This window comes from Euprymna scolopes, chromosome 6 (assembly GCF_053919585.1).
Source record: "Euprymna scolopes isolate OS-2025 chromosome 6, ASM5391958v1, whole genome shotgun sequence".
Lineage (NCBI taxonomy): Eukaryota > Metazoa > Mollusca > Cephalopoda > Sepiida > Sepiolidae > Euprymna > Euprymna scolopes.
Genome location: NC_136487.1, coordinates 46,219,974 through 46,247,532, shown reverse-complemented (window position 1 = coordinate 46,247,532; position 27,559 = coordinate 46,219,974). Strand labels below are relative to the sequence as shown.

General features: G+C 34.9%; 1 protein-coding gene across 2 annotated transcripts in view; it reads right to left on the bottom strand.

Annotated features, from left to right (window-relative positions):
* Positions 1-304: 304 nt before the first annotated feature.
* LOC145277630 (uncharacterized) overlaps positions 305-27,559 on the bottom strand; it is a 195,434-nt gene continuing 168,179 nt past the window's right edge. For both annotated transcript variants that reach the window (XM_080129188.1, XM_080129189.1), the window contains exons 46-51: positions 26,480-26,580; positions 21,639-21,776; positions 12,231-12,341; positions 10,809-10,974; positions 6,225-6,321; positions 305-1,032 (exon numbers count right to left, since the gene is read on the bottom strand). In XM_080129188.1, the coding sequence (XP_079985314.1) occupies positions 872-1,032; positions 6,225-6,321; positions 10,809-10,974; positions 12,231-12,341; positions 21,639-21,776; positions 26,480-26,580 (774 nt within the window). In that variant the 3' untranslated portion in view covers positions 305-871. The remainder of the gene's footprint in view (positions 1,033-6,224; positions 6,322-10,808; positions 10,975-12,230; positions 12,342-21,638; positions 21,777-26,479; positions 26,581-27,559) is intronic.

Here is a 27,559-nt window from a genome sequence, read left to right as displayed (position 1 = left end):
TTTCAAATTAAGACGTCTAGCAAGTCATGGTTGACGGAACAAAAGCATGCTATTTCTGTGGATTAAATAAAGGGTTCTGTTTAAAATTCCATGCCAATTCCGGAGTTCGACAAGATATACTTGAAGAAGGTCGAAGATTATGTTCATTGAAACATTGTAAAAAATAAGACTCAATCCAAGTAGGGTTTTTTTTTTTTTTTTTTTTTTTTTTTTTACATGGTAGTCACCACTTATCAAGGCCCGGAAGCCACTCAGGGATTTTCTGCTAAAAAGTGAGTAAAAATAAAGATGAAAGAATGACGAGTTATCAAAAATGTTCACTTTTTATTGCAACATTCGCAACCAACTGATGCGAGAATAATTATGTTTTGAAATCTTTGTACATATGTTTTTCTGATGATACAAAATATCTCGTTTGAGTTGTGATGAAATGTATCTGAAATGAAAATTAAATATGAATTTTAATGAATATTAAAGGATTTACTTTATTATGGCACCGATTTTTTTGGAAGATATTTTTGTTGTTGAAATTTAAAATTAGACAAGTGTGTGTAGGGATGTTCAAATATTTTGAGTTAAAAAAAAAAAAAAAGATTTTTTTTTAGGGTTAGCCCTGTTCCTCATATACTTTGTTTCCTTCCAAAACACTATGCAGAGTTTGCTATGTCCTGTTCTAGGAGGTTGAAGTTACTTCTTATTATGGAAGATCTAAATACAGTTGGACGGAACTCCTCAGTTTGTCATGAGTTTGGGGTTCTCAAATATTGAAGACAAAAAAAAAAAAAAAATTGAGCAGAAACGAGATTGTTTTTTGGGCACTTTTGGATTGTCTTTTTTTTTTTTTTTTTACAAATATTCCACATTGTCAGTCTTATTTCGTGTTAAAGATATTGAAACGATCATATTCCTCAAAGTCACTGTTTTCCAAACTATCTTCATCACTTTTTGTCGGATCCACTGGTAATGGAATTTCTTCCTCATCAGATGGCAATTTCTTTCGCACCAGTTTTATCAATGGCTCTTTCACAACAACTACAAAAGACAAAAATCAAAGTTTAGTTTTTATATATATATAGAGAGAGAGATAAAAAAGAACAAACCAAGTCTATTGTAAGATATATATTTTGTTTTTATTATTTCAACCACAGGGATTTTGCTTGAATCTTTAAGAGTTGTTTCAGACAATTCAAGCTGATGAGATTGGTAGGATAATTTTATTGTCCTGTCGATTGAAACAACTTGTAAGGATTTAAGCAAAATCCCCAAGGTTGAAATAATGAAATCATTTAGCTCTACTAACATATTGAGCACTTTTCTTCCCTGTTTTTTACCAAATATATATAAATATATATATAATTTCATGTGTTCACATACAATGTTATGAGGAGATATAATATTGTTGATTTTCAGTATTTGAGTAGAGCTAGGTAGTAATTTATGAAAATATATGGCAATTAAGCTATGCAGAATCTTCTGTGTGTAATTCGCATAAAGAATCATCAGGCTAAAATGTATAGAATTTGTTACATGTTTTTATATATCCACCTGGTGTTTAGTTACTAAGCTAGTTAAACTAAACACCATGCGGACATATAAAAACAGGCAACAAATTCTATACATTTTAGCCTGAGGATTCATTATGGGGGATGAAACGTGGAAGATTCTGTGTAGCTTAATTGCCATATATTTTTATAATTAAATAATGAATATATTAGATGTACTCAGCCTGCATTAATTGGGTTAAACTAAAGTCATTTTTATTTGTTTAAAGCAGGGTTGTAGAGTCTGAGTCGGAATTTTTTATCCGACTCCTTAAGTCCAATGAATTTATTTGTTTACGTGGTTTTCCTGTTTAGGGAGTTTAGCAGCAAGATGTCTGTTTACATTACACTTGAACTTCTGCATGTCAGTACAGTTGGGGAAGCAGAAACCCGGAAGAGAATTCCAAAGTCTAGCAGTTCTGGGGAAGAAGGCTCTACTGTGTAGGGGTGGCACTTCACTGCTCATCAGGTTTGTTGAGGGTATTTTCATTGAGGGGGGTACAAGAGCTCCTCAGAGCACCAACCATTAAAGTACTTGTAAAACAAGCAGAGGGATGCAACATTTCGTTGATGGGACAGGGGCTGAAGCTTAGAAAACAGTTCAGGATCTATCAGGTTGGCGACTCTTGAACACTGTCCAGGAGCAAGAGACTAGTAGCAGATGCACCGGCCCAAACGTGACAGCAGTACTCGATACATGGGCGAATGGTTGCCTTATAGAGGTACAGGATACTTTCAGGCGTAACGTTTTAGCAGCAGTCTTGGCAATGATCTCAATGTATTTATTCCAACTCATGTTCCCTATGAACGTTAAGCTGAGGAGTTTGAAGTACTTTCAGGTAATGTATCTTTAACCATAGCTACTAGTGGTTGGTAAGGTTTCATGTAATTATTAAAGAAAACAAGCTTTGTCTTGGCAGTTTTGAACATTACCATCTATTTCTGACCCAATTCTACTACAGACTTCCTCTAGGGTTTCTGCCATTGCCATAGGTATGTGATCATCAATATTTTGGGGGAAAGTGGGAGGAGGTTAATTGGGCAATAATTTAATGAGTCAGTTCGTTCACCAGAGATTTTGTAAACTGGTACCATAAAAGCAATATTCCAGCTGTCAGGAAATCAAGATTCTTTAAGACATTTCTTAGAGAGTTTAGAGAGAACTGGAGCAATCTCAGCGGAGCATTTTTTTAATAGAACAGCCAGGATGAGATCAGGTCCACATGCTTTTGAGGTATCTAGGTTTTTTATGATATTGTGAACTTGAGAAGGGGTGATTTTCAGATCATCTAGTGTTGTTTCTGTCCACAGAGGAAAATTAGGGAGGGAATAGTTGTGCTTTGTCAAAGGTAGAGTTTGAGGGAAAATAACAGGCAAACATGTTAGCTTTCTTAGTTGCTGTGCAAACAACCTCATGATTGTTGGATAGTGGGGGAGTTATAAATTGTCCATTATTTACTACACTATTGTTGATTTTCCAGAACTCATGAGTTCCTAATTTCTGCGTTTCCTGGTGGTTTCAGTATATTCACTCTTAGCTGTTGCTACTTCTTGCTTACAATTACTTCTAGCTTCTATATACTTTGTCTGTTTGTACAGGACTTATGCTGGATAAATATACGGTATGAATGTTGCCCCTGAGCAATGGCAGCTGTGCAAATAGAAGTAAACCATTGGGGAGAGTGGGGTTTGCTATAGAACTTCCGTGTAGGAACATGTGCTTCAATTGCTGCTTTGAACCATTTAGTAGTCTCATTTGCACATTATTCTGCAGAAAGAGAAAAGTTTAGAGTGATTCTATCATTATCACAGCATGACCAGCATTCTTAAGTAGGCAATCAGCATTTTTTACACAATCCTCAGGATCTCTTGTCAGAAATAAATCCAGAAGTGAGGCTTGCTGGTCCTGGCGAACTGGGAGATGGGTTGGGAATGTTACTGTCTGTGTCAAGGAATGGGATATAGTAAAGTTATGGATGATGCGTGTCAGTGTAGTTAGAGAAGCCAAGCAAATTTCTGTGGTGGGCGTTAGAGTCACTAAATACATGTATTTGGGCGCTAGTGTCAAGGGAGAGTGCTACAACTATGCTGTCAGAGATATGATTGATTATAGTACAGTCCTGGGTTGATGGAGAGCAATAAAGAAAATACAAGTAGCTAACGATATGTTGTAAATTTAGTTTAAAGCACATGAAGGCTTGGTTACCTGATTTTAATTTAGATTCCCTAGACATGAGGAGGGTGTTACAAATATAAACTCCAAGTCTGTTCCTGTTAAAGTCCTTACAACAAAGTGGAAGATAATCAGACATGTTAAAGATGTTAGAGGGGATGGAGGAGTGAAGGTTAGTTTCACTTAATGCTAAGATATCCGGGGTGTTTACAAGGAGAAATGATTGAACATTTTTTTTGGAGTGAGCTGTCATTTCATTCTATTTCGTAGTTTCAGATCTAGATTGAGGTGCTATCGATCCAGTAGATATCTCACTGCTGATGCAATTCTCTATCTATATAAGAGCCAGGTACGTCTAAGGATGGAGTACTGTTCCCACATCTGGGTAGGAGCTGCTAGAAAGGACTTGTCCTGCCTTGATAGAGTTCAAAATAGACTTCGTAGCCTCATAGGAGATGTCCTTTTCTCTTCCCTGCAACCTCTATCTTACAGAAGAGATGTTGCGAGTTTGTCTCTGCTTTATTGTTATTTTCATCGAAAGTGTTCGACTGAGCTTCAATCTATAGTCCCCCCCTCGCCAAACTTTCACAAGAACACTCATCTAGCTGAAAACATTATCAATAATTCCCCCCACTCTTTATCTGTGCTTGAACCTTAATGTAGATTCCATGAACAAAGCTTCTTTCTTAGAACTGCACGCCTGTGGAATTGTCTTCCGTTTTCCTGCTTTCCAGCTGACTACAATCTGATTGTCTTCAAGTCTAACATAAATAAGTTCTTGATGAGCCGTTCCACTTAAATTAAAAAAATTTACCAAATTTCCATTACTAACGATTACTATATTGTCCAATTGACTACTGTACACTCTTAACCCTTATCCTCGAGTGGTCTCTGGGCCTTGATAAGTGTTGATTCTTATGTAAAAAAAAAACAAAAAAAAAACAACATAACCTGATATCTTGCATATCTTTCCTAGACATGGTCCCAAAAAATAGTCTTTTTCGTCCAAGTGGTGATATGCAATTGCCTTGTTAGGGGTTAACGTGAGTAAAATAAATAAATAAATAAAGCTGGTATAGTTTATATGTGAATATATTTATCATACAAGTGAATATTAAACATAAAAAATGATGTACATGAAAAGTAATTATAAAATGCTGAATAGGCTGCTATGTGGATCTGCAGAATAGATTTCCATATAGGGGTCAAGGAGTCCGGACTCGGAGTCTAAGATATCAAAGGAGTCGGCATTCTAGGAATTCAAGGAGTCGGAGTTTCACCATCCGACTCCGCAACCCTGGTTTAAAGTAGACAACTTCCATTATATTCCTTTGCTAATTTTTATTTTTAAATGAATGTTTCATATTAGAAGTCATCTGGACTAAACTAAATAATATTTAATTATATTTAAATATTATATTACCAATGACATGGTACAATAACAAATGAAAATTGGTTAGTCAGAAGTTTATCAGCTTCAATGTGTCCGATTTTCAAAATTTTTGGGTCAGTAGAGAGAGAATCATTGAAAGATGTAAAAACAGATAAACAATACAATTAAATATGATGAAATTTATATTTTATCAAACTCCAACTTTCTGTTGCACAATAAATCACGCAAGTTAATGTTTTATGTTTAGATAGGAGAAAAACAGTTTCCACTGAAAACGCACACAAAAAAAATCCTGATAGAAAAATGGAGTTTTCAACAAAATTGCATCTTTTTACAGGCTTCGGAGTATTAAAGGCAAAAAAAAAAAAAAAAAAAAAAAAATGATGCTTGTGGATTAAATAAAGGGTTTGCTACAAATATTAGGTTGAGAAGAAAGTTTGGAGGAATTTTTAATTTTGATTTTAAATGATGTATGCGTTATAATACCTTTACTTTATATGTCAATTCTCCTTGATGTCAATGCCCGATCGCATGTTGCTAAACCAATCCTGCAGAAGTTGAACGAATTGAGCTACAAAACTGCCTCATCTACAATACTCTTCAGACCTCTCACCTATCGACTACCACTTTTCCAAGCATCTTGATAACTTTTTTGTGGGAGAAATGCTTCAAAAACATAAGTGATATCAAAAATGCCTTCAGCGATTTCATCGCCGCCAGAACACAAGATTTTTATGCTACTGGCATGAATACACTGGTTTTACGTTGGCAAAAAGTGTGTTGATTCTGATGGTGCTTATCAATAAATTTTTGTTTGAGTCAAGATCATCTGAATTTAAAAGATAAAAACTGCAAGAACTTTCTTATTAACCTGATAAATTCAAAGTTTGAATAACGATACACCTAAAGAAAGATGGAATGAAAAAATTGTGAGAATAGCTAAAATGAGAATAGTAATTCAAATAATTGAAACCATGAACGTTTTTCAGTTTTTGCAATCCCAGGTCCAAATGCATGAATCAGAAATTGAATAGCTTGTGTATGCGACAAACAAAAAACACAAACGGAAGAAATTATTGCAGGAAAAAAAAAAAAGAAAAAAGAAAAGAGGTTTTACCTTGAAGTGTAAATGGATTCTTTTCATCAGCTTCAACTTCTTCAGAGTCAGAGTCATCACTTTCAATTTTATCAAAGTCGACCGAAAGATTTGATGGCTGAAGATGTCAAAAATCGTAGACATAAGAAAGGGAGAGAAAAAACGACAACAAAGAATCAAAGACAAACATTGCACCAGTCAATGGGAAATCAACTGGAAGTTAGTACTCATGTCAAACGTGCATAAACTGCAGTCGACACAAACCATAAAAGTTATAGATTGAAAACCCTAGAATAAAGTTTCTTCCTCCTTCATTAGACTCATTAGTGGAACACATTTGAACTCATGATTTGAAACCAAATTCACTTAAATGTGAAGCGAATATTCTGCCACTTGAGCTAACATACAAAAAGGTCTTAACTTTGGTAAATGGCAAACCTTCAAAGTTTATCAATTTTATTTGTGAAATGCATGATTTAAAGTTGAATGCAGTTCAAGATGATGAGAGTTCAGGGTGAGCCATTACCAGTTAGAGATCAGAAAGGTAGATACACATTTTGGCACACGGACTGTGATTAAAAAAAAAAAAAAATACACCAATCAACTTTCTGAACTGACTGGATCCATAAATACATGAAAACATTAGATTGAATAAAACTTCATTTCAACCAATTTGATCAATTTTCAAAATCATCAATAAAATCAAATATGGACCATAAAACGAAACTGTTTCTTTAAATATAATAAAATATATCACACCAATATCAGAAGCTTATATTATTGGTGGGATTTAAGATGCCTTACGCACTCTATGTCCAAGGTGGTTTAGTTATGCACAGCTTGCCATCTCCTGTATCAATTTAATAATATGCATGGAATCCCCAGACATGAAGGTGCATGGAATACCAAATAAAATCTGGCTTAAGTGCTGTGTAGTATGAAGTGATCTGACTACTTGCAATATAATTGGTATGAAACTTATAGATTGGAGTTTATGAGACATTGCCTGTTCAAGGCACCAACAACACCTTAAATACTAAAATTAGATGATGATGATTGAAGAAAACCCTTGCACAAAGAAATCAACATGCATAATCAGTGAACACTAACCAAATATAAATAGATTAAAAATATAGAACATTACACGAGACCAAGTAAACTAAAACTGACAGAACTTTCACAATCTTAAAATCAGTTGCAGATGACAACAAACTTAATCTTCACTCTGTTCATTTTTGTCTTTTAATTTCTACTGTTATAAAGTTAATAAGAACAAATTTCGATTTTCCCACCATATAAAAGACAAAAATTAAGAAAAATCTGTATGATATACATACTTATGACAAAATGAGAATATCATATTTCAAAAACCACATAAATTGATCAAGTAGTTTTATTTTTAAATATGAAAATTAAATTTTATAAGTATCTCAGAAGTGACTGCCTTGCCCACCATTTTGAAATATCTTAAACAAAGGGAGATAACTCAACAATATACATGCTTTACTAGATTTATGTTGGAATGCCTACGAATGTCCCTTGATTGCTTAAAAAAGATCCTTCCTTAGCAGAGAGCAGGTGATCTTGCACTTTCTTCATATATCAAGTTTAGATGGCCTTAGCAGGGTATCGTATACATTGCATGAGGAAGTCAATATTACTGAGGTTTGATCAGCAGAAGTCAATCCTAGTGATTTTCTAATCTTCTCTATTTTCGTCCATGCACTCTTTATTAAGCTTACAATATGTAATAACAATCTTATGCATCTTTGGAACATATTGTCATGGGATTAATTCTCTGCAGACTATAACATGATTGTCTTCAAATCTAATGTCAGAAAATAAATGACCTCCCTGATAAAATTGTGTCTGAGATGAGTATATTTGCTAATGAGACCATGCTCTATAATAGACATGAGGGGAAAAACATGTATCCAAAGCAATGGCAGAAACTCTAGAAAACAACTTCCAGTCTGTAGTAGAATGGGGCTGGAAATGGTAACATTTAATGCTACTAAAACTGTTTCTTTCCTTTAACACTTACAAGAAGCCTTCTAAACCAACAATTGTCATGACAAATAAAATTCTACCCGAGGGCTCATCTTTCAAACTTCTCAGCCTAACATTAACAGGCAACATGAATTGGAACAAATACATTAAAGATATTGCAAAGACGGTGGGCTCTCTCTACCATGCTAGAAAATTACTCTACAAAGCCATCATTCACCCAATCATGGAGTATTATTGCCACATTTTGACTAGTGCATCTGCTATTAGTCTCTCGTTCTTAGACATGGTTCAAAAAGAATTTCCAATAGGTTCTGCACTATCAACAAAGTTCCAACCTTTCTTCCATCACCACTATTTTACAAGTACTTAAATCGAATGTGCTCTGATGAACTTGTAGCACGCATGCCCCTTTGATGTAATACCCCCTGACTAGTTTAATCAGCAGCAAAGTCCAACCCCTTCACTATTGAAGTTCCTAGATGCTAAAAAGCCTTCTATTCTAATTGTTTCTTCCCCTGAACTGCTGGACTTTGAAATTCCTTTCCTGTTTCCCTGACTGTACTAACATGCAGAGGTTTAAATGTAATGTGAACAGATATCTCGCTGCTCAACTCCCCAATCCCTTGTGAGACATGATCCCAAATAGTAGCCCCTTACATTTCAAGTAGCAACATGCCTTGTTTGCTGTGAAAAAAAAAAAATGAGTTAAAAATGAAATACTTACCGCGTCATCTTAAGTAATCAAATTTTGTCCAATCATCGTTTCAATCTTCTCATAGTATTATTCATTATCCAACTGACATTCTCATTAACAATTACCTCCGAATGGCTTTGACGTTGGTAAAGCGTGACATATATATATATATATATATATATTTGTAGTTATCGACATACAGTCCTGTTCCATTGTATCACAACTCATCAGTGCCGCTAGACTAGCATCTCTCCCAAGCCAAGGATTGAACCTAGAACCGTCGTTCTATACAAAAATCATTTTGTATGTGTGTATAAGGTTGTTCCCTATGGACTCCAAAATGGTTGGGCCGATTTTTATGAAATTTCACATGTCTGGAAGTGTTCTTGTGTAGGTTTTGTATTAGAATACTTCTGACAAATATGCAAAATCAATAAATCCCATTAAAGAAAAAACAGTTCGATTTTGATGAACGTTAACACTTTTATACAGCCTAACATTACAAATGCATTTGAGAAGTTTTATCACCGCACAAGCAAATGGCTCGGCATATAAAATCAACAGTAGGTTCTTTGATAAGACAGGGGCGCATTCGAAATGAATGTTTCTGTTTAGAGCGCAAATGAACCATAAAACTTGATTTTTGCATTTTAAACTTCAATTCAAGTCATTAGATAAAATAATTTCATAAAATGTCCTTCTTTGCTTTTAATATCAATTCTGTCGACTATAATGTATTGTGAACTAAATCACTGCAGGGAGGCATGCGAGCTTCCTCCCTGGCGCATCACAGTGGGTTCCCGACACTAGAGTAGGCAACCAATTGATTTGATTGACGAATGGAGCAATTTTACAGATTTTGAAGACAAATGTATTGGAAGTGTGGAACATTCGTTGATTCTCATTCAATCCCGAGCAACATCGGGTCTCCTAGCAATATAATAAAATATGTGTCTGCACTTCACCTTGAATGAATTGCCTTTCTTTGCTTTTAATATCAATGATTTGGGGACAAGGTAAGTAACACAACCACGCCCTACCCTTAATCTATCGTCACAAAAATATCCTTTAGTTTGTCTTTCTCCATTTCCAGCTTATGCTTATCTTTATTTCTGCAGTTAGTGCTTCTCTACATCTCAGAGATCTGGATGATGGACAACATGCTAGAGAAGTTCCATCAATGCTGCCTGCAGAGAATTCTGAACTGTGAGGACTATCGCATCAATCTCAGTGAAGAGGCCAACACCATCAGCATCGAAGTCATCATCATTAAGAACCAACTGAGTTGGTGGGGCCATGTTGTCAGGATGTCCGATTCTCGGCTACCGAAATAACTCTTCTATGAGTTGTTAAAGGAAGGAAAGTGCCTCCAAGGAAACGATATAAGGATCTTCTGAAAACAAACCTGAAAAAGTGTGGCATCAATAAGAGAGCCAAGCAAAGGACAGCCAAACCTGGAAGCAGACCATTGCCAAAAGGCACAGTCACCTTTGAAGCCAGCCGATGTGCGGACCTTGAGGTGAAGAAAAAGAGAGAGAGAGAAGAACACTTGCAAGCCAACCCTTCAAATGGAAATGGAACTACCTGCCTGCACTGTGAAAGGTAGTTCAAGGCTAGGATCGGCCTGTCAGGCACCTCCACACACACTAAAACCCAGAACATGACTATACCATCCACACTGTTGAGGGGTTGCCAAGAGAGAGAGATTTCATAGTCTTTAGATTCAGTGTACTGCTGCCATTCTATGTTATCAAGGTTGTTAAATAGAAGCTGTAGAGTTTTGCTGTTACCACAGAAAGCTACTTTTAATCCAATTTTGCAAATGAAGAAAATAATATTTTGAGCCAAAAGACAAAATGAAAAAAAAAAAAAAAAATTTGATAAAGAAACGATCAACTTACTTTGTTGAATTTATCCTGCAAGAGACGAGGCCAATATCCTACTTCTGTTTTGCATAAGGAAATAATGGCTTCTTTGTTTTGTAGACAAACTGCACATTTCTCAACAATTACTTCATCAAATAATTCATAGTTTACTGATTGTTTTATACCATCATTTGAAATCAAACTGAAAGAAAAGGTAAAAAGAAAGAAAAGGTTTGTAATTAAAAAAAAAATAGGTCTTATAAGAACAATAGATATATTAATGTTTTTATTTCTACAGATTATTATTTTAGATATTTATACATACATATGGCTTGCGTGAGGGTTGTTTGCACCAACTGGAAATGACAATCAGTCGGATGGTAGCCTTGCTTATATTGGGTTGAGGTAGAGTTCTGTTTATTCCTAGGAGGTCTATCATTTCAGGTTTTTACTTTCTCTTTGAAAAAAAGATTAATTTATTGCTAATCACCTCAGATGTCCTTATCAAGAAATGCCGATAGGGCTGTTCAGACATTTTTTGTAGGCCAGGATGCATTTCACCCCATCTGATCTCGAATCTAATCTCCTGCAAAGGAGGTATGTATAAAATATTTACAAAAATAAATTTTAACAATGATTTTTATATCTAGATACTAATTTTCATGTTTACGCAATCATCAATGAAGAAAGTGAAAGCGGGAGATTCGAACCCAGTCATAAAGTCACCCTTAACTTTGTAGGCTAACTCACATTTTAACTCCAGGCCATCAGCAATTAACACAAGAATAAAAGGAAAATAAGTGCCCATAAATGCCAAATCGGTGAGCATGCATAATAAACAGTCATGAGAGTATTTGATAGCCAGAAGTTGGAATAATATATATATATATATATTATATATTAAATAAGCTCTGTTGAAAGTAAAAAAGACGCTTCATAATGATTGCATTCTTTTCATTAATTTTGCAAAGATCTAACAATTTCAAAATTATTTGCTGTATTCATTTTTTGTATTTTATTTTACTTCAGGTTTCAGAAATCAAGAGGTTAACACTTGATTTCTATATAAATATCCAAGTGTTCAATCAAGATTTTCCTTTCAAATGTTGAGGTAGTGAAGGACACTAAATATCCCAAATCAATCACTAAACTAAAATATGTCATCTTTATTGTAGTATTTTCTTGATCTTGTGAGATGCCTTGATGGATCATCCAGTCAAATGCTGTTACTCAAGGTAACATAATTAGGAGAAGGTGCATCATTCCTCATATGAGTCAGTGTATAGCTGTCTTGACTGGATATTATTTGGGCTTTGAATATTTGGTCAGGGTTTACTTGTAGGGAAAAGTATCCTTTTGTCAGATTGTCTTAAACTCTTGTACAGAGAGACTGAAAACACTTGAGGATGATGCCTATGTGTGTGTGTGTGAGTGAGAGATTAAAAAGTATCTCTTTACCTAAAATGGAGAGATGTCTTCTGGAATTTGCAGTCTGACCATTCTAATTTAGGAATTTTTACAGTTATCAAAATCCGGAATTTGTTTTGGCACCAGAGAACACTGAAGTTTCTACAAAAAAAACAAAAAAAAAAAAAAACAATATACAGTGTGCTTGAAAGTTTTAAAAAAATATCAAGATTTAATTTACAAAAAAATTTTCAACTGATAAGAAAAACAGACCAAAATACAATTAACTTGCCAGGCTTTTCATAGATGAATGTTCTTTTGAGCAAACAAGAAATATATTTTCTTGGTGTCGACAGAAGTTCCTACATGAATTGTATTCAATAGAAATACAGTCCATAGCATTTTAATTGAATTAATTGTGTCATCATCAGTCAATGCAGTATGGATGAAATTGTGTAATGCTAATGAATACAATAACCATTTAGGAATGTAAATGGCATGTGTTATAAGCCTGGTGGCCATTATGGGCTAGCAAATGTTTTAACATAATATCAAACATTATAATTAAACAGATATTGCCATGTATTTATTAATACCTAGCAATATATTAGACTTTTACTTTGTAAAACTGTGTTTTGGTGCTTGCACAGTTGATTGATTGATTGATTGATTGATTGGTTTTACGGCATATCAACCTATGTGGTCATTTAATGCCGGAGTCTTTTTTTTTTTTTAACTTTTTTTATTGGGAGGGGGGGAATGACTTTTTCAGCCTTTCCTCCCTTTTTTTATAAAATTGAACTAAGAAATTAAATGTTGTATTTATACATGGATGTGTATATTTGGATGACTTTAAATTTCCTTAAATTTTCTTATATAAATTTACTTTCCTTAGGTATGCTAGAATATTTGCTGAGTTGACCTTTTCAAAAAGGTCTTCCATATTGCTTTCTGTATAATATAATTTTCTAGTTGGGGCAAGGTCATCACACCCAACTAGGATATGTTTTACTGTGAGTGTCTCCTGGCATGGGATGCACTCTGGCGCCGATTCTCCATTTAGTATATAAGAATGAGTAAAGTTGGTGTGCCCTATGCGCAGCCGAGTCAGTATCACATCTTCTCGGCGTGATCTCTTGATGTCCGGACATCGTTCCTTAAGTTTAGGTTTGATTGAGTATAATTTGTTGCCCTCTTGCTGACTCCACCGCAGTTGCCATTTTTCCTGTATGTATGCTTTTATCTGGGGTCTAAGATCAGTATGTGGAATCTTAAAATTGTCAGTTGGAAAGTGAGAAGATCTTTTTGCAGCTGTATCTGCCCTGTCATTGCCTTTGATCCCCACATGGCTGGGGATCCAGACAAGAATAATGTTTTTAGTAGTTGAAAGGATATTGATTTTTTCTATTAATTTTGTTGTTAGTGGATTTTCTTGTTTTTGATTTTGTATAGATAATAGGACTGATAGAGAATCTGTGAGAATGATGAAGTTTTTGGTGGTTTCCTCTGAAATTATGTTGAGTGCTAGATCGATAGCTATAGTCTCTGCAGTGAATATAGATGCTTCATTTTGAAGATTTCTCTTCATTGTGGTTTTATGGTACGTTGCTGCACATCCAGTGTGATTGTTGCTTTTAGACCGGTCTGTGTAGATAAAGGTGTAGTCTGAATATTGTAATTTTAAATGTTGAAGTTCGTCGTGGTATTCAATAGGGTTTGTGGTAGATTTGGACTTTTTGTTTAGGTTGAGTTTTATTTCAACTTGTTTCATGGTCCATGGGGGTGTTTTAGGCAGTATGAAGTTGTGAATGCTGGAGATTGGAATTTTCGATTCTTCAATGCTTTCCTTCATTCGGAGCCCGAACGTTTTGATAGTTTTTCTTCTCATGTTAAAGAGTTCTTCATATTTAGGATAGAAGGTACATTGGTATGCAGGGTTGTTTGGGCAAGACTTCAGTTTCAGTAAGTATTGAAGGGCTAACTTTTCTCGCCTTAGATCTAGTGGGGGTTCGTGTGCTTCCGTGTATAGACTGTTCACGGGGGAAGTTCTGTATGCTCCTAGGGCCAATCTTAGGCCAGTATGGTGAATAGGGTCTAGGCTTTTTATATATGATGTTCGGGTTGATCCATATATGAAACAACCGTAGTCTAGCTTGGAGCGGACTAGTGCTCTGTAAAGTTTAAGGAGTGTTTCCCTGTCTGCACCCCAATCGGTATGTGCTACCACTCTCAAAAGATTTACAGCTTTGTTACATTTTTTTTTCAGATAGTTTATGTGTGGGATGAATGTTAACTTTTTGTCAAGTAAAATCCCTAAGAATTTGTACTGGTCAGTAACTGGTATGGGCATTCCTTCCATGGTTAGGACAGGATCATTATGCATGTTCTTTAGTTTGCAGAAATGCATGCATTTCGTTTTTCTTTTGGAGAATCTAAATCCATTCTCTTCCGTCCATCTCATTACTTTGTTTAAGCACAATTGAAGCTTCCTTTCTATTATAGATATATATCTAGATCTACAGCATATTAGGAAGTCATCCACATATAGGGAGCAATCTACCCCAGGGTTAAGGTTTTTTACAATGTTGTTAATTCGGATACTGAACAGGGTCACTGACAGTATACTCCCTTGAGGTACTCCATTCTCTTGTTCTTTCAAGTCCGAGAGAGCTGTACCAACCTTTATTCTGAACCGTCTATTTTTTAAAAAATTTTCAATAAAAATTGGCATTCTGCCTTTTAGTCCAAGCGCCTTCAGATCCCTTGTAACACCGTACTTCCACACAGTATCGTAGGCTTTTTCCATGTCAAAAAACACTGCTGTTAAATGTTCTTTCCTTACAAAGGCTTCTCTGATGAAGGTTTCAAGTCTGACTATGTGGTCTATTGAACTTCGGTTTTTCCTGAATCCTGTTTGAAATTCTGTAATAAGATTCTCTGTTTCCAGGAACCAGATTAGTCTTTTGTTTATAATCCTTTCCATGGTCTTACAAATGCAGCTTGTTAGAGCTATTGGCCTGAAATTCAATGGATCTGAGACGTTACTTGATTGGGATTGGATGTTTGAGTTTTCAGATTTGAGGATTGGTATTATTGTGGCCTCTTTCCAGGTCTCGGGTACGTTTCCACTGGACCATATAATATTGAAAATTTCAAGTAGGTATTTCATTGAGGCTTCTGGAAGTTTTTTGAGGATTTCATATGGAATTTCATCGGGCCCTGTAGCTGTGTCATGGGATTTGGTTAGCGATTCTTTTAATTCAGGCAAGGTAAGAGGTTGGTTGTATTTTTCAGTATTTTGTGATTTAAATAGAATTTTCTTTTTCTCTTCCTTTTCTCTAATCTTTTTGAATTTCTCTGTTTGTCTGTCACATGATGAAATTTTTGATAAATTATCTGCCAGGTTATTGGAAATGTCTTTTTGATCGGTGTATATTTTGTTGCCTTTAGAGATGTGGGATATTGTTGTACTACTACACTTTCCTTCTATTTTCCTCATCATGTTCCAAACTGTTTTCGCCTTGGTATTCACATTAATTTTGGATATATAATTTCTCCAGGTTGTTCTTTTGGATTCCTTTATGATTCGTCTGGCTTTTGCTCTGTTGTTTTTGAAGAAATCCAGATTTTCGCTTGTTGGATACTTTTCGAATTTTCTCAAGGCAGCTCGTCGAGCTCTGATGGCTTTTCTGCATTCTTTTGTGAACCAAGGTTTGTTGTGATTGTTGGTTTTGGTTGTTTTCGATATGGTATTATTTGCTATGTTTGTGAGTGTTTTAATGAAGTAGTTCAAATGGTCATCTTCATCATTCTTTTCGATAATTAATTGGTTTTTGCACTGTTCCTGGAAGTCTTCCCAATCCGCTTTATGTAGGTTCCATTTGGGTGTTTTTTGTTCAGTGCTAGTGCTTAGACTTTCCAGGATGATTGGGAAATGATCACTCCCACAGGTGTCATTGTGTACTTTCCAGTCATAGTCCATATATATGGAAGGATCACATAAGGTAAGGTCAATGGCGGTGAAAGTACCTGTTGCAGGGTACATATAGGTGTAGTTTTGATTATTAAGGAGGCATAGATTATTTTTATTTATTATGTTTTCTATTTCTTTTCCTTTTTTATTTGTTTCTTTACTTCCCCATATTACATTGTGACTGTTGAGATCTCCTAGTAGAAAAAAGGGTTTAGGGAGTTGTTTTATTAATTGAGTTATCTCAGTTTCGTTGATTGTATCTTTTGGAGGGATGTATATTGAGCAAAGTGTTATAGTTCTATGTAGAGTCACTGAAACTGCAATTGCTTGCAAGTTTGTGTTTATATTTATTTGTCTTTGAGGGACTTCATTCTTAACAAGTATTGATGTGCCTCCAGAAGCTCTGTCCGTATCTTTATTTATGTAGTTGTAAGATGTGTAGTGTTTTATGTTGATGGTATTATTTTCTTTCAGAAAGGTCTCCTGTAGACAGACAAGTGCTGGGCTCATATTTGTTATTAATAATGTGAGTTCATTTTGATTTGCTTTTATCCCTCTGATATTCCATTGTAATATTTTGTTCATCATTTGGAATTGTGTTCAACTTCCATCGTCTCCAATCCCTCAAATCTATTTTCTGTCGGAGTCCCTGTTCGAGATATAGATCGGGATCTTTCTTTTCCTGTTTTTGTTTGTTTTTTTTTTTGTCTGGGGGGATTTTTGATTCTTTTCTGGCTTGTGATGTGTTTGATGGTTGTTCGGTTGTTTTTGTAGAAATGGTTTGTGGTTTTGTTTCTTTTTGTGGTTCAGTAGTGTCTTTACTTAATATTATCCTTGGATTGGTTGCAGACATTGCACTATTCATTTTCCTCATTTCTTCTAATAGTTCTTTCATTTCCTTTATTAGTTTGCTTAGGACATCAATTTTCTTGTCATTTGTATCCGTTACATGTATATGACCATTTTGATTGTTGATTGGATTAGTTTTTTTTGTTGCATCTGCATATGTTTTAGTTTCGATGATTTTCCTGGCCTCTGGGTAGGATATATTCTTTATATGTTTTAGTTTGGTCACTTCTTTTTCTCTTTTCCATATTTCGCAATATCTAGAGCCAGCGCCATGGTTTCCCAGGCAGTTGGCACACTTGAAATCTTTTCTGCAGTCAATGTGTGGGCCACTTTCTCCACATCTTCCACACACTGGTAATCGTGTGCACCGATCTTGATGGTGTCCAAACTTTTGGCACTTGAAGCATTGGAGGGGGTTTGGAATATAAATTTCTACATTTATTTTCATATATCCGACTTTCACTTCTTTGGGTATGGTGAGGGAATCGAAAGTTAGTGTATATGTATTGGTATCGATTTTCTCACCGTTCTTTTTAATTTGAACTCTGCGAACATCTAACACATTCTGTTTCTGTAAGTTTGTCCGGATTTCCTCCAAGGGACAAAGTGCAAGTTCGTGGCTTTTCACTACTCCTTTGCAGGTATTTAGGGTTGGATGTCTGTAGCATTTGACTTTGATGTTTTCAAATAATTTTAGTTTCAATATTTCTTTAGTTTGTTCTTCGTTATGGGTTTCTATTAGTAGGCTGCCGTTAAATTGTTTTTTAATAGACTTTGGTTTTAGAGTTTTAAGATTTTTTTCAATTTTAAAAGGTGATAGTTTGCTCAAAGGAGTTTCCTCCATTGATTCTATTACTACGAATGTTGAGTTCCTTGGTTTTATCGTCTCTTCGTCAGAGCTACTGATGTCAGAGACATCAGAGTGGGTTCTCTTTGGGTGGTTGGGTGGTTTTTGGGAGGAATAAGCCATATATTTTGTTTTCTTTTTTTGTCATCTTTGTTCCCCACCCACCTCGGAGTCCTATTTGGGAAGAGCCTGGGGGGAAACCCATTCGCCACGCCTCTACAGGGATACAATGATGATATAACCGACTTTGGTGGTATCATAATGATTATCTGTTCTCTCTTGATATTGCTATGGGATCTGTAGCAATCCTGAGGGGTTTACAGCCTCGTCATCGATATTCACACCTAATCGATTGACCCTCAGCCACCGCTTTCCATCATATATTAGGGAGTAGGGTTATTTGTGGGAGAGGGGGGATGTGTTGTATTAGTAGTGGGTTTTTGGAATGGGCAATATATGGTGGGGCTTGGCGTGACTGGCCGATTGGTCGGATCGGGCCTCTCCGACCGCCCGTCTAATCGAAGTAAGGGCCAAAGTAATGTGTTGCGGTGCCTAAACTTCTATGTATCCTGGTTTAGGTTCGCTCAATCACCAGGATCACGTCCTAAGACTTTACGGGTAGCAACCCACGGCTAACTGGTTGCCCCATTGAGGGATTTTTACCCTCTGCAGGGGGACAGTCGGTTTGTTCTCATGCCCTACCGACAGGGCAAAAAAATAAATAAATAAATAGATAATTTAATAGAATATATTTGTTTTCTTTTCCTTTCTTTTTTTGTTGTTTCTTTTCCTTTTTAAAATCTGTTTCTATTTAACCCATAGTTGGGACCCTAACAGGTACTACCACTCCGGGTCAGGGTGGACCTGGGAGCAATGGCAATTAAGAGGTGGCTCCACACTCCCCAAGCCCGTAAGCTGGACCTCACCATCGGATGTAGTTTAAGGTCATATCCAGGACCGGGAGTAAGGTAGGAAAAAATAAAATAAAAAGGGGGGGGGGGAATAGGCTGTTGTTTTTGTTTTTGGTTTTGCAGAACATAATTAAGTTTTACAAAAAAGATCAGAAAACAAAAAAACGTCAATGTAGGTGCATTTCGTCTCAGGAAGCCACAGGGCAGCCTGATCTGGTAGCACCAGGCTTGCACAGAATAGTGGATTTTGAAACAAACACATTTCAGGTGAAAACACTATTACGTACTTACATGTCATATCAAAATTAGTATGAATTCCAAAAATTACGAAAAATGATGTGTTGGATTTGGTTTTTACACACACACACACACAAAAAAAAAAAAAAAAAAATCCATAATAACTGCCTGGCATTTTGTATTTGAAATAGCAGATTTTAATTGAAAGCAAGTGAGATAAGTCAGTTTTATCAAAATAATCGATTGCAGTTCCTTCCCCTGGATTTTGACAATTCTTCCAAGTTAAAACATATGCTAAAACTAAAAACCAATAAATTTTCATTTTTACTTGTAATTATTTTTCTACTTGATAATTTTTCATCATTTTTTAAATTTATACTATTTTTACCATGACATGCAAGTATGTAATAAGGTTTACATCTGAAATGGGTTTCAAAATCCACTATACTGCACAAGCACTGCCGTTTTTTCTTCCAAATACTTTTTTTTTTTTTTTTAAGTAAAAGGGAAGTAACTCTGTAATGACAATATCAGAAATGTGAATGGTCGATAGCAAAGAAAAATTGAAATCAAGATAAATTTTCCAACCTGGGGGTGGAGTGGGTCATCCTCTACCAATTTCTGCCTCCTTTCAAGAAATTTAACCGAAACAATGGATGAGATTTTTTTTATGTTGTAAAGTAAAAAGAAAACATACTGCGCATGCGTGGTCCCCCTCTGGTGCTGCGTGTGAGATGATGCCACAAAAAATAGTGAAGAAATGATGAATATGAGAATGTGAAGGGCCAGCGTTGCCTTCACATTCTCACCAAGTTTAAGAAAAATCTAATGAATGGGGCAGAAGTTATGGGTGTAAAAAATGCTATTTTTTACAATTTTGGAGCATTTGTGACCCCTTTTGAGCTTCTGGGAATGCCGAATCTCAGTGAAAATGGACAAACGGTGCAGTTTCATGCCTTAAGACATGTATATTTGAATTCAGCACCCTGGAAAAAACACTATTATAGACAAACATATCAAGTTTTTGAGTAATATAAAAAAAAAAAAAAAAAAAAAAAAAAAAGGCATGTTTTTTTTTAGCCCTAAAAGTTCCAGAGGGATGTGAACCTGAATTTTGCCAGGGTCACCCATACTGAATTTATATTCAGAACAATGGCATCCACATGTTGGTCAAGTTTCAGGAAAATCTAATGGTTGGACCAAACATTAAGGGGCAAATGTGTCATTTTTGTCTATTTTGGGGCATTTTTGACTTCTTTTGAGCCCCTGGGGATACTGAATCCAAGTGTAAATGGATAACGGTGCAGTTTCAGGCCTCAACACATGTATATTGGAGTTGACCACCATGAAAAAACACTACATAGTCAGACATATCGTTTTTGTTGAGAAATATGAAAGAAAGAGCCACAAAAAGGGATGTTTTCAGCACTAAAAGTCTCCAGGGACACGAACCAGAATTTTGCCAGGGTCACCCATACTGGATTTATATTAAGAATAATGGGCTCCACATTTTGGCCAAGTTTCAGAAAAATCTAATGGATGGGTCAAAAGTTATGGGGCAAAACGTGTCATTTGGGGGTATTTTTGATCTCGGAGACCCAATAGGAATTTTTGCAAAAAAACTTTTTACTGTGCACATTTTTTATTTTTTTAAATATTTTTATTACGTTTTCACCCCAAACAAGGCATATTGCCACTTTGGTGTAAGGGGGCTACTATCAGGGGCAGCAACTACTAGGGTACTAGGTTTGGATTTGGGCAGCAAGATGTCGGTTCACATTACACTTGAACTTCTGCATGTCAGTACAATTGGGGAATTCCGGAGTTTAGCGGTTCTGGGGAAGAAATTACTGGAGTAGAAAAATCTTTTACATCTAGGGATCTCTACTGTGTGGGGGTGAGATTTAGCTGCCTGTCGGGTTTGATATTTAATGAAATACAATTTGTGGCAAAATTTCAGGAAAAACTAATGGACGGTTATCTGGCAATTGTACGGACTAACTGACGTATGCATGGACGCCACTTAAAACATAAGTTCCTCTCTGATAAATTGAGGAACCAAAAAAATAATACTTGTCCGACAATTACTGGCATCACCAATACAATTTAACCTTAACTTTGAGTGGTAAGACCCAATTCTTTACATAAAAATCCTCCCTTTACCTTGTTATTTACTAAAGAAAAAAAAAATTGTAATTATATAAAATAGACCTCAATCTCTCAAATAAAATACAAAGTTTATCTCCCATTGAGTGAAGTCAAAAATTATCAAATTTAAATCAAAACCCCACATTTTCTGATTTTTTTTTTAAAAACAAAAATTTATTTTTCCTGATTGACAAAAAGAGCGGAATCTCACTAAAAAAGTGGCAGTCACTCACCTCTGCAATACAGAAATAGGTCTCCTTATCTTATTTTGTTTTGTAAGATAGAAGTCTTTTGAAAATTATTTTGAACAGGACAATAAATAAATATTTACAAGTAAATTATTAAGCCATGTAGAGAAAAAAAATTAAAAAAAATACACAAGTGGTCACATAATTTCATTAATCGAGGTTATTTTCAGAAATTTTGAGAGAAATAAAATGACACAATTTAGAACTCTGTCTTCTATGAGAAAGGAAGACAAAAATCATACACACCTTTCATTTGTTGACTGTAGTTGCGAACAAACTGAAAGTCTGTTACCACCGTTGTTGTGATGTACTTTTACCACAAGACCATCCAACAGTTCTTGACACAATGTAGCTGCTTCAGTGCCATTTAACAGATTTTGGCAACTATGAAAAAGAGAAAAAAACAAAAATTTGATGAAACAAGAAAAAACTCGCAAAACACTTGGATTTTTTTGTTTGGATTATTATTGATTAATTACTATTCATTTTTTAAACTTTTTTTTCTTTAACTAATGAAAAATTTTTGTTTATTTAATGGGCCGTGGAGGGGTATGGGAGCATGTGTAACATTGTATAGAAAATTCTTCAATCTCTACCAGATGGCCTGTAATTCTCTTGTTGACAGAAAACAGCTGAGTATCTCTTTGACATGTTATCAGTAGTTGGCTTAATAGGTAATAACCATCTATAAATATAAAAGCAAAAATGTATGTACGTATGTATGTATGTGTGTGTGTTCGCTTTTTCTGTGCGTCTACAAAAGGCTCCTTTCAGAGAAGCGGTCGGTCGGTTCACAAATTTTTAAAACTTTTTATATCACAGATAAATCGTAATATCTCACAGTTAACAACGAAGCTCGCCTGTCTATTTAATTTGCTCGATTTCGGGAAGATAAATATTCAATATTTGTTGCTCGCCGCATGTGGGTTAGTCTTTTTCCTATAACATCTTGGAGGTGGGGAAAAAAAGCGTTCAGCAGTAAATGAATACTATCTCGCAGTCAAACTTGACCTCATTAACTCATTAAAACGGGCACCTGCTAAATCCAACTAATTAAATAAATTCAAATGTGTTTCCGTTAGCATCTCGCGGTGGGGCAATCGTTAACATCGCACTTTTTTTTTTTCACACTTTAATTTACAACTTTGCCTCAACGGTTCGGGTTCGATCCTCATATTTACTTTTTTTTTATTACCCCCCCCCCAAACACCCGGGCAACACCGGGTACCCCTTGCTAGTCTCTATATATAAAGCAAAAATGTGTGTATGTATGTTTGTTTGTATGTCTCGCAAAAACTTTCGACACAGATCACGGATTTTTACCAGATCAGTATCATTTTAAAGTTCCAACCTTCGCCTGACAAATATCGAAAAATTGGCCAAAAACGTTAATTTTTTCACCCTGAAATCAGCAGTTTTCTACAGGGGGAAGTCAGCAAAAACCGTCCTCTCATGACGAATTCGGCTCTACGCATGCGCAAATGACGTCAGAACCTGATTTAGTTTAAAGATTTTAAAAAGTGACCTAATTTTGTCGACGTCGTCTTAGCTCAGTTGCTTAGAGCGCTGCCTCATTATCTAAAGGTTTTGGGTTCGAATCATGGTGCGAGATGTCTTTTCTTTTTTTTTTCGATTTAACTTTTAATATTAAAATAGGGTTATTTAAGCCATTTTTCACGTTTTTTTTTAGGGGGGGGGGCTTCTGTTTTTTTTTTTTTTTTTTTTTTTTTTTACTTCGCTTATTCTTAGGTTTTCATTAACAACCCCCCAACCCTACATACCCAAAAACATCTGAGCAACGCCGGGTAAGCCCCGCTAGTCTATAATATAAATCTCACCTGTCTGTTTAAATGTATGTATGTTTGCCTAAAACTTTCGACAGCGGTAACGGATTTTCACAAGATTGGTATCGTTTTGAAGCTCGACTCTTTGGATGACAAATATCGAAAAATTGGCTAAAAACATTAATTCCTTCACCCTCAACTAGGCACTTTTCTACAGGAAGGGATTGCTTTTTTTCACCAATATTTTTGAAAGTCATATCCTCTTTTCAATTGACTAGCCTTAATTTAAACCATCATCACTTCCGGTTTGGCGATGGGCACAAAAGCAAAGAAAAGAGGTCATTTTTTTTTTTCCACATTCTTTTCCTCCTTTGCAGTACGGGTTCGAGCCTGTCTGCCTACTACCACTTTCTGTTTTTTTTTTTTTTTTTTTTTTTTTTTTGCTCAACACACACCTCCAAACACCCAGGCAACGCTGGGCATCCAGGCTAGTCTATTTATAAAAGTGGTTGTAATAGTGATATAGCAGTTATAGAGAATGATGATTTAAAAAATTGTTTTTGGCGGCTAAAATAATGAAAGTAATTAAAAAGAACAACAAATAACCCCATTATTTGCTCTGGGATTTAGTTTAGCATTTATAGCAAGTATATATGAATGAACTGCATCTTTCTGACTAATCCTTTAGGGAAGAGAGAAAAGTTTTGAAAATTGACATCCATTTGCTTTGATACAGAACATCGAAGAGGTAGATTTGGTTTTATGTTGCTGCCACATACTTCCTCCCGTTACCCAACTTCTGGTACACATCTGCATAATCTTTAACCTTACCCTCTAACTTATTCTAACCTTAGGTGAAAATTTCTGTTTTTAACCTTTTATCATTACTCATATTTGTTTTAGCAAATATTTGGACCACCTTTCTGATACCTTCAGTTCTTTGAAAATTCATTCTATTATTTTCTTTATATTGTAGGCAAGATGGCTTTGTGCTTAAATCAGTAAGGAAAGGGTGAGAAGGTTAGAATTTAAACGCCTCCAAAATTTAATAAACAGTTTTAATATTTATTCATTTTTATTGTATTATGAGTGATGTAGCTAAAATTTATATAATTAAAAAAAATATATGAACCTGGTGATACAGGTAGCAGTAAGAGGACTTATGATTGAGAGGAAGTTATCTCTCCTTAACTATCCGATTAGTAATCAGAACAAACTGCTGACCAAACTAACTATAAAAATGTAAAAACAAGATAAGAAAAAGTTTTTCTTTTCAGAACGTGAACGAATACATGGTGATAACAAATAAAGAGAAATTTACGCAGTTTTATTTGTTAGCCTATTATTCGAGGAATTGAAATTAGAAAAAATATTTTACTTTATAAGAAGACTAGCATAGTCAACAAATAAGAAAATTTAAAGTGTAACATCTTTCTTTTAAAATGTATCTCGTTCTTTTTCTATTGCCATTTTCAGTCACTGCTTCCTCTTCTACAACAAAGGACAGAAAAGATACTACACTTTGATCCGAACTCAAAGGTCAAGAAAGTGTATTTTACTTTGAGTTTCAGGCAAAACGTTAATGGGATGGAGAAATCTACTCTAAATATTGCCCGATTCCCTCTAATTAACTAATTTTGTTCCAGGTGCCCCCCATCCTCCCGAAAAAAAACCCCCAGCCTATATTATGTCCGAATTAATGTTGAATATATCAGATTTGTGTCTTGTGTAGTTTCTGACTTTTTAGCTGAACATGCACACACAGACAGCTGCATCTATGTAATAGACAATGCATTAATGCATTTTATTTCTGTATAGAAAGGTTAGGAGGCAATTATCTACACATTGCGTACCATAAAGGATATTTGCAAAGATAATCCTCATTAAATAGTATGCTTAGCTGCCCAAGAATTTTTTATGCTTAATTCTACAACTGTGTCAGCCAGTTAACAAAACAAAGTATTTATTATTAGACGGACTTTAGATATAGAAAAGAAAATAGAAACAAACATGCCTATGTTGTTAATCATTAACAAAGATTTTGATTAACCTTGAGAAAATGGCATGAACAAATATTATAAAAAACATGGAGGATAACCTGTTCTCTACTTACAAAAGAGATGTTGCTAATTTTTATTTTCATGTTTGACTGAGCTCCAATCTCTGGTTCCTCCTTGTAAGATATTCATAGCAAGAACTAGTCTTTCTAACTAAAAAGATCTTTCCTTTCTTCCTTTGTGAGCATAGGATCAGACAAAATTTCCATGGACAAAGTTTCTTTTCAAAAACCTTTCATCTTCTGTAGAACACATTATCACATGACTGGTTTCCTACATACTATAACATGATTGTCTTCAAATTCAATGCCAGATAATATTTAACATTTTTGAAAATATTCTGACATTTGAGTAGAATTTAATCACAAAATCTCATTTGAACATTTTAAAACAACTTTATTGAATCGTTTTGGTCAACATGTAAATAAAAGGGGAATGAAAGAGAATGGTGTTAGCAAAGGAATACGTCAAGGAATATGGACAAAGAGAAAATATTAGAAAGTACATGTGTTGTTAAATAAATGTGCCGTTCGTAGGGAAAAGAGGAAAGTTTATAGCATGTATGCACACAGTACACAGCTGCTGAAGTCAGAGGCATGAACAGGTAAATATGTGGGTGGTGTTTGCCATATTGAATTCTTGGGTCCATTTGTTCAAGTCGAAACTAGATCTAGAGGCCTGGGATGGGTTTGGTTGCATCCAGAGAGAGAAGATTGGGGGTTGAAAGAAGAGCCATAGGATGAATCAGCTCGTTGTGTGATCTCCTGGCCAGAAAGCGGAAGAGTCTAGTCAGCATTACCTTTATCAACTTTGGTAGTGTACTCAGCCTGCCTGAAAGATGACCTCTGATTGGATAAGCCAGAAAGGAAGTTAAATGCTTGCACCAATCAGTGCCGAACTTATAAACTAAGCACATATTCAACATTGTCATTACTGTTGCTGTGAAACCGCTGCTACTATAGTTGCTGTTTATTTTTGTTTTAAAAAATTTTTTTTTTTTATTATATGGAGGTCACCACTTATCAAGGCCCAGAAGCAACTCGGGGATAAGGGTTATTAGCATGGTTACTAAATAAACTCTCTAACCATAAGTAATCAAACTTTGTTCATTCCATTAATCATTTTCAATCCTCTCATAATATACTTCATCATTCAACTTACAATTTATTCATCTCATTAACTCTTATTCTTGAGTGGCTTTTGACCTTCATAAGAGGTGACTTATTAGTTTAAAAAAAAAACTAACCTGGATAAAATGGCAACAGCATTCAGTTCCAACAGTAAAGTTTTATTTTTTCTGTTTTGGTTAGATAATCTTTTCAGTGCAATCAAACATTTGGAAATACACTGCAAAAGAAAAAATAAATAAAAAATATTTCAGAAGAGAAGCCTTTCAAATATAAATTCTTATAATAAAGAATTCAAATAATTGGATTGTTTTAATACAAAGCATCAGTTTCAGAAAACAAAAACTCAAATACATCTTACACCATGAGAACAAAAAAATATCCATTTTAATAAAAAAAATTTTTTTAAGTTTTACTTTTAAAGAAACTGTAAAAAAAAAAAAAAAAAAATTTTTTTTTACTTTTCAAGAACAGAAAAAAAAAAATTCAAATAATTGAATTATTTTAATATGAAGCATCAGTTTCAGAAAACAAACAAATCCTTTGTTAACAGACATTTAAAAAACATTTTTACTTTTAAAGAAAAACACTTAAAATTATTTGGACTACTATTGTCATCAGGGTTATTTATTTTCCACATTTCAAACTTCTACAGGTGCATCTTTTCAAACCTAACAATCTAAATGGAATTTTGAACCACATTCTTTATTTAATCCATGGAGGTAGATTGTTCTTGTCCTATCAGTCATAGCTGGATAAAAGTGTTAATTTTCAGTAATGATTGAAGTTTCAATCTTCAAACGACTGCCATCTAGAACTCATTTTTACTCAACAGCATTATCTGTTGTGTCACAGGTCCATTATCAACTCTTATCTACAACATTATCAACTCTTGTCTACAACATTATCGCAAAGATGAGAATAATAGTTTAACTAATCAAAATTATCCTCATTTCAAAAATTTGGAAACATAAAAGTGCTTTTTTTATTCTTTTTTACCTTCAGTTTTGGCAGATTTGCTAACATGAGAATACAAGTCATATCTTGCTTAAAAGCAGATCAGAAAAACAAAGAATTGCCGCTATAAAAAATTGAAGATTTACTAGGTTGGTATAACAATAATGCTGTTTTTTTATGTTCAACCTCAAAATATCATAACTCCTTTCATAATAAACTTTATTAATGGAAATAAGAACCAT